The 12,336-nt window shown below is 49.7% G+C and overlaps 1 protein-coding gene across 7 annotated transcripts in view; it reads right to left on the reverse strand.

Moving 5' to 3' along the window:
• Positions 1-12,087, reverse strand: part of CELSR1 (cadherin EGF LAG seven-pass G-type receptor 1) — a 181,436-nt gene extending 169,349 nt beyond the window's left edge. For 4 of the 7 annotated variants that reach the window (XM_064506092.1, XM_064506100.1, XM_064506079.1 and 1 more), the window contains exon 1: positions 8,628-12,086. In XM_064506092.1, the coding sequence (XP_064362162.1) occupies positions 8,628-11,805 (3,178 nt within the window). In that variant the 5' untranslated portion in view covers positions 11,806-12,086. Of the gene's footprint in view, positions 1-8,627 lie in introns of all 7 variants that reach the window. The other 3 variants (XM_064506072.1, XM_064506068.1, XM_064506084.1) reach the window with 2 other exon arrangements.
• Between the last annotated feature and the right edge of the window lie 249 nt (positions 12,088-12,336).

Consider the following 12,336-nt stretch of genomic DNA (forward strand, 5'->3'; position numbering starts at 1 on the left):
CCTGCTTCCTTTGGAAACTTTTGTTACATCTATAAATAGTTCAGTGCTTTCAACACTGGAAAGAAAGCTGCACTGGAGGAGAAAAGAAAAACACAGTAAAACTCTGTCACTTGTCACAGAAACATAAAGTGGCAAAAATGAATTTAATCAGAAGTTCTTTCTTTCAAGTGGACTACTACTGTGAACAAGGCTTTTAAGAACTGAGCCCCTTGTCAACTTGTTCTGCACTCTGCTTTATGCAATCTTTTGGCAAAATAGTCCTAAAAAAGGGAACAGACAACAAAAAAGCCAACTAATCATAAAAGACAGCACTGGCATTTGTTTCTGAAATGTCAAAGTAGATGTCAGAGTAGTTTAAGTACTATTTTGTCTAAAAACATCATCATTCCCACACAAACCAGGATAGAATGATTATAACATGGAAAACTGCCAAAAAGGTTTATTAGATCTTATTTGAATATCTTCAACCCTTTTAACCCTACTACATTTCCTAGTGAGTTACCATAGAAATTTTCGGAAATACAAGTCAGAACGCCAAAGAAAGCTAGGAGAGTGAGTTGCCCAAATCCTGTAAATTAGGCAATACTGAGTTAAGCACATAAATTGTATTGTTATCTCAAGCACTCAGATGTGGGAAGTCGGAAACCACCAACTGGCCCTCGAAGTCCTGAGGGCTTATAAAAAAGAAGGAGAGGGGATGGAGAGAGCGGGAGGTAGCATGCTGCTTCTGCCATTTGATCCTCCCCTTACTCATCTTCTATGCATGAGCATTACAGCTAGAGTTGCCTACTCTTCTAAATATTGAAAAGGCATTTGTAGGCAGTTAGCTTTAGAAGAGGTTTCTGCTTCACTTTTGCTTCTTCTCTGCCCAGAAAATAATTGTGCTCCCAAATCTGAGATGGGTCCTGTTCCCACAGTCTTTGCACCAGTCTCACCTGACCCAGGACTCTGCATACGCTCCAACTTGCCCGCCCTGAAACCCTGCCACTCTCCTGGCAGCGGGACTGCAGCCCGCAGTGGCCGCACGGCAGCCTCGCTCGGCCTCGGTGAGGTGCCGGCAGTCAGGGGGCCTGCGCTCCCGCACAGGCTGGCCACCCGCGTGGCAACCGAGGGTCCTGGGGAAACCGCTGTGCTTGCACCGAAGCTACGCTACGGTACAGCGCTGTCTCTGCCCTAAATAACTAGGTTAGAGCTAGCTCGGATATGCCAGCATACACAGCGGCTACCCATCTGGCTGCACTGCAGAGGCATGGGTGTTGTGTGCCACCACTCACCTCTGCCGCCGCGAACCCAGAGCATCCTCCCAGCCGAAACGCTGGAGAGCACCCATCGGCCGCAGGGCCGTCTGGCAGAGTTGCAGCACATGCGAGGAAGGGGCGCAGGGCGCGGATGAGTCTCGCCAGCCCCTCTCTGGGGAAGCCTGGAGGCACCCAGGCCGCGCTCGGACCAGCCTCTGAGAAACATGAGAGCTCCCAGGCTCCCGTGCAACAGTCTGCGAAGCGTCGGGCCGGAAAAGCCCTGCTGAACTGTGGCACCTCCATGCAACGTCATACCTGAAACCCAGCATTATATTCCTCAGTTTTGACTTTGATGTGTAATTTTGAATAGAAGTGTCTGAGAAAATCCATTTATTTCAAAGATGGGAGTCAACAACAAAAGGGAGTTTTAAGAGACTGATTCTATGCGCTGAAGAAAAATGGGCCATTCAATGAGCAAATGTAAAATTATACACTTTATTGATAGCCAGTTACTTCCTCAAGTAGTGCTTGGGATGTTGGACATAATAAAGTATAAAATCCCACTGCTTCACACCATCTAGTTCCCACGTGACTACTTCTAGGATGGGTTTACTATCATCCTAACATCCAAACCTAGAAAGCTGTTCATTTTTTCTAAAGAAAAGGGTCTTTTGTCGTTAGCTTTGATAGCAACTCAATGTTTATGCTGTATTTGGCAGTTTTTAGTAGGCTCATCCTAAAACAAATTTGCATAGCAAAGAATTGCATGACCAGAATAACAAAATGAAAGAAAAAGAGGATTATTCCTACTTTTCAAGTGCAAGTCAGAAATAAGAACATTTAACTTCAGTGACTTCTAAGAGGGAAGCAAATCACAAAAAGGGAATACACTAAGCAAACCAATACATGAATATATCCTGAAGCTTAAGAAGGAGTCCAGAAATATAAAACAATTACAAATCTAATTAAAAATTGATTATTATAACTATCTCCCCACTTGCAAATAATTTGGCAACAGGGAAAAACCATTCTTCAGGCAAACCCTTCATCATATTTCTCTAAATCTAACTTCTATCCCTTGGGACATTTATCAAAAAAAGTCTAGTAGATCTTTCTGTCTTTAACATCTAAAGTCTCATTTTTCTTATTCCTTCTTATTGTTACCCTAGAGTCTCCCTCTTTTCTGCAGAGCACTTGGAGAAGCATCAACGTCTAGGCAATAAAAAATAAAATAAACTATCATTGTGCTGAGCGAAGTGTACACAAAGCCAGCCATAAAAAAGCTGAAACCCTGTGGCAACCCAATAACTTGCAAAGAAATCTTAACAGGAAGACTGTGACTTGACTCTGCAAATATAAACATGCACCTAATTTGGGGGTTTGCACAGCATTGCTGAGTTCAGGTTTACTTAGGGTTTTGATATACATTATCTTACCAAACAACCGAGCAGTTAGGGTGCAATCCCCCTGCGCACCCCCAGCAGCTCGCCTGGACGGCCCAGGCCCCCTGGCAGCTCAGCTACTCAGATCCAACCTAGAGAAAATATATATTTTATCTACCTGCTTCACAGGCTTCAGTTTGTAGGATGAGGCTGAGAAGAACTATGTGTATAGACTTCAGCCACTGAGGTATACTAGGGTACAAATACCTTTTTAAAAAGTGTGTCACAAAAACACCAGTATGCCCAACATGCCCTGCACACGAAGAGGGAGAAGCAAACATTTTCAGTGATAGCTACTTTTCATAGTAGCATTTTGCAGAAGACAAAGACTGACAAAGTAACTTTTTACTGGGATAAATCGCGGCATTCGCTTTGTAAAGCCTGCTGTGGTAAATGTTTTTTTTTATTACTGGGGATCACCACTTCAGTGGAGAAACTGCTTATTTTCAGGGGCTTGAGCTGCGGATAACGCACTGATTTATTTATTTGCTTGCAGTAGGTATCTTTTATCTCACTAAAAAGTTATTTTGTCTGTCAGCTTTCCATTAAATATTTTGCTCTCATAGCCACAGACGTTTTCCTGCCTTTTGAAATACAAATACACCACCCCTATGAAATCCAGGAATTAAGTGGAAGGAAACACATATGAAAGCAATGAGTTAGCAAAAGCTTTTTATTGGCTGGAGCAGATTATACATATGAAGAGGGAAACTAGCTCTCCTGCTAGTTATAACCTTTTGCAAAAGGCTATCATGAAAAGTAGACTCCAGGATGGAGGGGCAAATACCTAAAATCTAATTTATATAGACCTAACAGAGAATTTAGACAGCCACAGAAGATCTGGGAGCTATCCTAACTTGGAAAAGATAATCACTACCATTGAGTCACCCTTTTAGGAAAACAAAAACACTGCGTGAAGGGCACGAAAATTGGTGGTGATCTTTCACTTCAGCTCTGCTTAATACGCAAAGCAACGGCCGCAGGCTGCAGTCCTGCAGCTCTCCGTGTCCCACCGACACACCGTTTTCCAAGCAGGTCACTCATTACTGTCTTCCCCATTTTTGTAGTTTGCAAGTTACTGCTCTTTCCCCCGTTCAGCACTGGATGCCCGCGAAATGCAAGTGCAGACAGGGCTGTACAAGATCGCCAGCAACGTCAGAGCTCCAAACTCCAGCTTTAGGCCACTGCTGTGAGAGAACAGGCGCTGCTGCCCCAGGAGCGCTCTGAGGAATACGCATTTATACAACACCTCTACCTAACGAGCGAGGAGCGAGCATCCTTTCATTTCCATAATCTTGTAATCGTATAACCACAGGGATTGCGTCGCAGCCACGTTCAACACTCCTGGAATTTATTTCCTTGGTGGCTACGGGGAGGCCGCAGAGAGCAGCTCATGCCTTAATCCTTCCCGGCTGATACCTAAGACCCAGCCTGTTGCTCCAGCCGGTACCTGGGAAGGGGAAGCCCGACCTCACAAAAAAGCAGAGACGTTGGTCGTAAACCAACCGGTTGCTCTGCATATCTGCCCCAAACCAGGCAAGACCTCAGCAGCGCCCATGACGCAGATGCAGCTAACACGGTGCTTCGCGAGCGCAGGGGCACGAGGCTTCCTGCAGCCCGGCGCGGTGCCTCGCCACCCAGCCACGCACCCTCAGACGTGTCCTCCGGCCTACACACATTGCTTTGCCCTCAGGCTTTTTTCCCCTTTAATCTCGAATTTTCTTTGCACAGAGAAAGCCCCAAAAGCCTTGTGTTTATGGCACAATTGCGGCCTCAAATTTATTGTGAGAGCTAAAACAAAGTATAAATCTTCTGTTGTATCCACACGGAGAACAAACTGACTTGGAGATCCATGATCGTTAACATAATGACTGTGAAATTACAATAATAATGAAGATGCTTTAACAATCTTTGAGTCAAAATAACGGAAGTGTATTGCAGCACAAATGAGCTCTATCTCGACTTGTATTTGTTGATAGTCAATAATGTCACTAAATGCCACTGGAGATTAAAAGTCAAAGAAATGTAAAAGGAAATACTTTAACTTGCACACACTCTAAAATACTGGGGTGTCTAGCTCTCACTAAGGATAGTGGCTTTTAAATGCTGTGTCTGAAATTTATACGTTTTTGGGCCATTTGAAAGCTCCAGCATATAGTCAGGTTGGCTATTTTATCTACGTTCACTAATTAAACTCTAATCCCAGAGGAGTTTACACACAGATCTATTGTATTCGGGGGAACTGTCACTCATGATAAGTGGGACTACTTGTGGCACTAAAGCGAAGCAGGTGCACACAGAGTTTGCAATGTGATCCCCGAGCAAACTTGGGCAACAGTTGCGCAAAGTCGAGGCTAGCACCAGCTTCTCCCCACAGCACAGGAGCAGACGGAGGCATAAAGTTTAACGCAGGCAAGTGTAATGTTACTTGAGCAATATTTAAAGCATTTTTCGACTAGATAAATTCCAAACTAACCAGAATCAATTTCCCTTTCAGTACTGTAAATATCATTGCGGACAAAAAGAAAATCGTTTGTAGTGATCCTGTCTATTTAAGTCATATGTTTATTAACAACACAAAGAAATCACAGACTGATTTACTATCAGCCGCCCATTTTAGAAGCCCTGAGTAAGATCCTTACCCCCTGCAAAGCAAGAGCAAGATTTCAGCAGGGGCTAGATTTCATCCCTGCTGTTAAAAAAAAGCAAACCTAATGAGGCTACATGCAGGAAAGGGAATATAAGGCCAAGCTCTGCCTTCTCATAGGAAAGCCTTGAGGGTACGAAGGCAAAGGCACACGTTCCCCACGGTGACCCCAAACCCGCGCTACGAGCCTGGGAGGCGGGTGCTCAACTACCAGCTCTCAGAGCGAGCAGGGCTGCTCATGAATGCTTGTGACCTACTGTCCACGTTCACTTCTGCTCAAAGGAAAAAAAAACAGCGGATGGAAGAGAGCACACGTGGTTTAGCTTCGCCCCAACGGCCTCTGGTTCGTTCACGCAGGCTGCTCCGCGGCAGGCGAGGCGAGAGGCAGACACGGAGAGATTCGCTTCAAAAGAGGCTGACTTCAAAAGCTCCGTCCCAATCCAAAATTAAATGCTAATATCCACACACCCACAGAAGCACCACCATCCGCATTCCTGCCTCCCGGCCTCCCCCTCTTTCTGGGCCCGGCTGGCCTGTGGCGGGGGCTGGCGGCACAGCTAGACCGGCGCAGCCGTGCCAGGCCAGGCAGAGCCCGCGCAGACCGGCCCTGCCGCCGCCGCCCCTGGATGGACCCACGCGGCTTTTGAAGACATTCACGTTATTAGGTTCTTTTTTAAAAATGGAGTGTATCATTCTTGAGTTTCACTAAATCAATTATTACAGTTTTCTTGTTTTTCATGATTCTTAACATTTTGTTCATACGCAGCAGGCCAAAGTCACCACATGCATTCAAATCATCTTCACATCAAATAAACGAATACTGGGTTTAGCTAAGCATCAAAGCCTCCTAGCAATTTAATTGAACCGTGTGTCTCCTCACTAGCCTCACATGCACTTATATGCCTTCAGAGCAGACCACATCACCAGGCGAAAATAACATTTTTTAACAGCAGTGTCACTTCCGACTCATATATAGATCAAATTCCCCAAGTTCATAAAGAGCTCAAATTCTTCGCTGACCTGAACAGCAGCTGCGAGCAGGGCAGGACTTTCTGTCTGGGTTGAGAGGTTAATGGCTACTCGATAGACACGTTTTTCAGTTAACTGGCAGGTCATTTTAGCAGATGATTTACAAGTGTTTTGCAACACTTGGAGATAACCACATGGAGTATTTCAGTCTGAACAACTTCTCTGCCTACATCAGATAAACTGGAGAAAGCAGGCAGGTGAGAGCTTCCTGGACATAATCCCAAACTCTGCAAAACTCTGCCCTTCCAATCTCCACACAGCAAACTTTTCAAAACCAACATCAAAAGGAGCTCAGTGCTTGTTAAAATTATTCTAAAATCCTATCAGTAAAAAGCTCACTTCTTTCAAATATCTCGGAGCAGGCAGCAGACAGCCAGTTTGGATCGAAATCACAGAAGACTTTCAAAGTTCACATCTTCACCAAATACAAAAATGATGCACTTAATGATCAAGCTCCTATTACTTAACAAAACTTAAGTTTTAATTCCTTCATTTTCCTATCTTAGATTTCATCCATTTAAACTGTACAAAGAGCTTCAACACCATTACGAGACAGGAATACTTCACACAATCTGTTTTTCTGTCCTGAGCACTCTCTTCATGTAGTCTGACAAAGCAACTTTCCCAAGCTTGCGCTATGCCGAGTCCTTATCTCTTGCTGCTAGATAAAGCGCTACTGGTTCAGACAGACAATGACCACGCAGTCACCTGTATGTTAATCCAAATGTTTTTTTTAATGTCACAAGCCAACTACCTGTTTTTCTGCAAGTCCTCACAGGACACGGAAACAGGATTTATGAGCTAACTTACCGCAGCAGCTGCCCCCTAGCATTTTGCAAGAAATTGGAGGCCCTTCTCAGATGATACACCACAATAATTTCAATCAGTTCAGTCAATATCACTTTCATTTTCCTGAAGCAAAAAGGAGCTCAAGCCTGCAAACACATCAGAGAGGATTGCTCACTACCCTGAGGCCCCACCACTCTCTGAAAGACTACTTACAGTAGCAAGCGCTGCCAGGATTGTGCCATAATTAGGTATTTTTTTAAATACAGTCACCCAAAGAGAAGCATCTCCTAAAGTGTCATTATATATACCTAGTACTTCCAGCTATTTTATGCAAAAAGAATACAAATATTAGCTTTAGCTTGCACGGGGATGGGGAGAGGAATGTATCTGGTTATAACCTCTGAAAGTCAACAAAAGTATGGGATCAGGTCCACAGTAAACTTTATAGGGTGGCACCTGCAAAGGAAATTACTAACTGCATGATTGATGCCACAGTAAGAGACATAAAAAGTAATTCCATGATAAACAAACAACCGAGTAGAAAAAGAATAATCTCCTAAGAGCACATATAAGAGTGCATATCGAGCAATATTGAACAGTCTCCTTAACAGAAGAAATAGTCCTTGCACACACACGCAATTTTTCGAAGTAATTTAATCCTATGCTACCTCCCCACCAGTCCTCTCACCCACCCCCAACGGCAGATTTTTGAGTGCTGATTTTGGTGCTGCATTTGGCCAGTATCTGCCTTTAGTTCTAATAAAGCAATCCCAGTACAATTAGCTATGTTCCAGAGCTATTACACAGCTATAACTCACTGCTTTAAGAGTAGGCATTTCCCACAGAAACACACACCAGCAATGCAAACCAGAGGCCAAATGTTCTGCCTGTCAGACAAGTGCAGCTCCACCAGCTTCGCGTTTACCAAGCCCAGACCAATGGAGCAGTGTAAAGATTTATCAGCCAGACCTCCCGGTACACAGAATGGAATAAACAGATGAGCTATATCTGGCTGTTTAAAAGCAAACCAATACAAAACACCAACTTCTTTTTTTAACAAAAGAGAAAATAAAAGTGGGGGAAAGCTCTCCAAAGCCATGATGTCAATAGCAACTTTAAGCATTAAAGATATGTCAACCAGAGGTGTGCATTCCCTACATCTTTGCAAGTTAGGCCACTCATTAGCTTTATTCATCATGTGAGAAATGCTTCAGTACCATCTAAACTGAGGGAACACATTCCCTTCGACACACACTTGTGATCTACATCACTAAACAGCTTCAACACACCACCACTTCAATCCACAGCACATGGGCTTCACACATTTTTGTGGTTCCTCTGCAAGAATTTCACACACAACTTGCTGCATCAGGAAACTGAAGGTTGCACACTAAACTGCATGTAGCCTCTTTCTGCCCATGCCAGCATATTGGTCGAACAAGCAGATTTGCACACTTTATTACTATCTGTATGCTTGCTTACCTGAGACTGACACTTTCATGAGGGCTTCCAGGGGTCTGTTGTTGTCCAGATCTCGACTGAGTTTGAGTTCCCCAGTGGCAGAGTCCAAAAGGAGCAAATTTAATTCATTGCCTTGCACAAAGGTGTAGGCTAGGCTGTCAGACACATCGGGGTCATGAGCTGGGATCTTGCCAATCACACCAGAGGGGAAGCTATTAGACTTGTTGGTCACGTAGTTGTTGAAGAGGATCTGGAAGTCTTGCAGTACAGGTGGGTTATCATTCTGATCCAGGAGGCGGATGTGGACCGTTGCTCGGCTGACAAGAGGGGCGGAAGTGGCCTGCACCACGATCACATACTCCGTCCGGCTCTCATAATCCAGGTCCATCAGGGCCGTGAGGTCACCGTTGAGCAAGTCTAGCTGGAAGACCTCAGGGATGTTGCCCTCCACAATCTGGTACATGATCTGTGCATTGGTTCCCTCATCAGGGTCGGCTGCACTGATCCGTGCCACAATAGAGCCCACAGGGCTGTTCTCCTCCACAAAGATGTCAAATTCATCCTTCTCAAAGACAGGAGGGTTGTCATTGATGTCCAGCACAGTCACCTGGATATCCACAGAGGCTTTCAGGGGTGGGCTGCCCCTGTCTACAGCAAAGGCCCGCAGGCTGTAGACGGCCACGTTCTCGCGGTCAAGCTTGCGCAGTGTACGTATCACCCCAGAAGTGGGCTCGATGTAGAAGTCTCCATCTCCATCATCACCACCTTGGAACGTGTAGAGGAGACGGCCATTGAGGCCTGAGTCACGGTCTGTAGCAGACAGCTGCAGGACACTGGTGGAGAGCGGCACATCCTCAAAAACCGAGCCCTGGTAGCGGTCGCGCAGGAAGCGGGGCGCGTTGTCATTGGCATCCAGGATGAGGATCTCAACATAGGTGGTGTCGGACTTCTGGGGAATGCCATTGTCATGGGCTGTAATGGCCAACGTGTAGGAGGCCTGGTCCTCATAGTCCAGCTCCATCAGGGTGGTGATGGTGCCTGTGTCAGGGTCAATGCGGAACTGGGGGATGTTATCATCCAAAATGTAAGTGATCCTCGCATTCTCCCCCGTGTCTTCATCAGTGGCACTGATGGTAACAATAGAGGTGCCAATGGGCTTGTCCTCACTGACGCTCACGGTGTAGTGGGAGCTCTGGAAGACTGGGCGGTGCGTGTTGGCATCTGTGACATTGATGAAGACCTGCACGGTGTCAAAGCGAGTGCCATCCGAGGCAGTGACTGTGAGCACATACTGCCTTTCCTGCTTGTAATCCAGGGGCAAGGCCAGCGTGATCAGTCCCCCTCCGCTCTGACTGGTGATAGCAAAACGGTTCCTGGTGTTGCCACTGGTGATCTGATAGGTCACAACACTGTTGACATCCCTGTCCACTGCTGTCAGGGTCACGACACTGCTGCCCACAGCCGCGTCCTCGTTCAGTCTGAGGTGATACACCTTCTCAGTGAACGCAGGATTGTTGTCGTTCACGTCCAGGACTGTGATGGACACACTGGCTGAGGAGGTCATGACCGGCACACCATGGTCCCTGGCCTCCACCCCAAAGTGGTAGTTCTCTACAGTCTCTCGGTCCAATTCTGCTGACACCGTGATCCACCCCGTGCTGTTGTTGATCTGAAAAGGGAACCCAGAGTCGCCCGCTATGGGAGCACTTCCAGCGGGTGGTGTCATCTCTATAAGTTTGTACTCCAAGCGTGCGTTCTCCCCAGAGTCAGCATCCACAGCCTGGACATGCAGCACCGAGTAGCCCAAAGGAACGTTCTCCAGCACCGTGGCCTGGAAGGGAGTGCTGACAAAGATGGGGGCATTGTCGTTCACATCCACGACTTGCACTGACACCATGCCACTGGAGTTGATTAAGGGAGGCCTGCCCCCATCCTGGGCTTTGATCCGCAGCGTGTACTCCCGAATAGTCTCATAATCCAGAGGGTTGATCAGGTCGATGGCGCCAGAGAAAGAGTGGATGTAGAACTGACCTTTCAGGTTGCCACTCACAATGCTGTAGTGCACCTGGGCATTGCCGCCCCGGTCCCGATCAGTAGCCTGCACCTGCAGTATCTGACTGTTCACTGGGGCATCCTCTGGCACCTGGATCAGGTAGCGCTTCTCGCTGAACTGAGGGTAGTTGTCATTCTCATCCTCCACAGTGATGTGCACCATAGCTGTGGCACTGCGAGGTCCCGGGTCCTTGCCCTGGTCATTAGCTTCCACCACCAGGTGGTACTCAGAAACCTCCTCGCGGTCCACCGGGGCTCGGGTCCTCACGACCCCAGAGCGCGGGTCAATCTCAAAGACGCCGTCGCCAGCTCCTGGCTCCAGCAGGCGGTAAAGCATGTTGGCGTTGGCTGGGGCATCACCATCGGTAGCACGGATAGTCAGCACCTCATAACCCACCTCCAGGTTCTCCCGGATACTCTCCCGGTACTCGGGCTGCTCAAACACCGGCTCGTGGTCATTGGTGTCGCTCACAGTCACCGTCAGATAGGTGGTGGCCGAGCGGCGGCGCGGGGAGCCGTGGTCGGATGCGGTCACTTTGAGCACGTGGGTGTCCTTCGTCTCCCGGTCGAGGCTGCGGGTGGTGACCACGCTGCCCGTCTGGGGGTCAACGGAGAAGTAGTCGTTGGAGCGCTCGTCGAAGAGCGCCTCCATGGAGTACGCCAGCCGGCCGGCCTCCCCCTCGTCGGGGTCCTGCGCCCGCAGCACGATCACCGCCGTGCCCGCCGGCTCGTTCTCGGGGATGGAGACCTGGTAGCTGGGCAGCTGGAACTGCGGGGGGCTGTTGAGGCTGCGGCGCCGCCGGGCTCCCCGCCGCCCGCCGCCCTCGGCCCCCGCCAGCCCGGGCCCGCGGGGCTCCGTCGCCGCCCGCCGCCGGCCGCTCAGCGGACAGGGCCGGGCGCCCCGCGCCGCCGGCAGCGCCCCGCCGTCCCCCCGCGGCGGGCGGAGCGGGGCGGCCGCCACCCTCAGGCGCCCCGCGGGCGGCAGCGGCGGCGGCGCGGCGGCGCCGCAGCGCCCGGCGGCGCCCGGGGGCAGGTGGAGGAGCGGGGCGGCGCGGGGCGGCCGCGGGTCCCCGCCGCCCGCCCGCCCCAGCGCGCACAGCAGCGCGGCCCAGGACACGCAGGCGGCGGCCGCCGACAGCCGCGGCATCTCCGGGGCTCAGGGGGCAGCGATCGCGGGCAGACGGCTCCCGCACAATCCATCCACGCCGCCGCGCCGCTCACCGCCCTCGTCCATGGGCAGCGGCGCCGGGCCCCCGCCGCGCTGCGCTGCCCGCGCCCCGCCGCCGCCTCGCTCCGCGGGCGCCGCCGCCGCCCCGCAGCGCCGCTGCGGGCGCCGTCCCCGGGCCCCGCGCTGGAGAGCTCCAACTTTTCCACCTTAAACTTTGAAGTGAGTTCAAAATGGCTCCTCTCCTCCTCCTCCTCCTCCTCCTCCTCCTCCTCCTCCCACCGCTGCTCCCGAGAGGGTGATTAGCATAAACCTGCTGCTCCTCTCTTTCTCCCAAAGGAAAAAAAAAAAGAGAGAAAATTAAATAAAGAAACGGGAAAGTCACCCTCCGCCGCGGCGCGGCCCCCTCGGCGCGCAGCGCCCCCTCGGCGCGGCCGGCACCCGGCGCCGCGGTCCCGCGTGGCTCGCCCCCGCCGACGGCGCCTGCCCGGCCGGCAGCCACACAGCGCGGCC

Source organism: Dromaius novaehollandiae, chromosome 1, assembly GCF_036370855.1.
Source record: "Dromaius novaehollandiae isolate bDroNov1 chromosome 1, bDroNov1.hap1, whole genome shotgun sequence".
In the NCBI taxonomy this organism is placed as follows: domain Eukaryota; kingdom Metazoa; phylum Chordata; class Aves; order Casuariiformes; family Dromaiidae; genus Dromaius; species Dromaius novaehollandiae.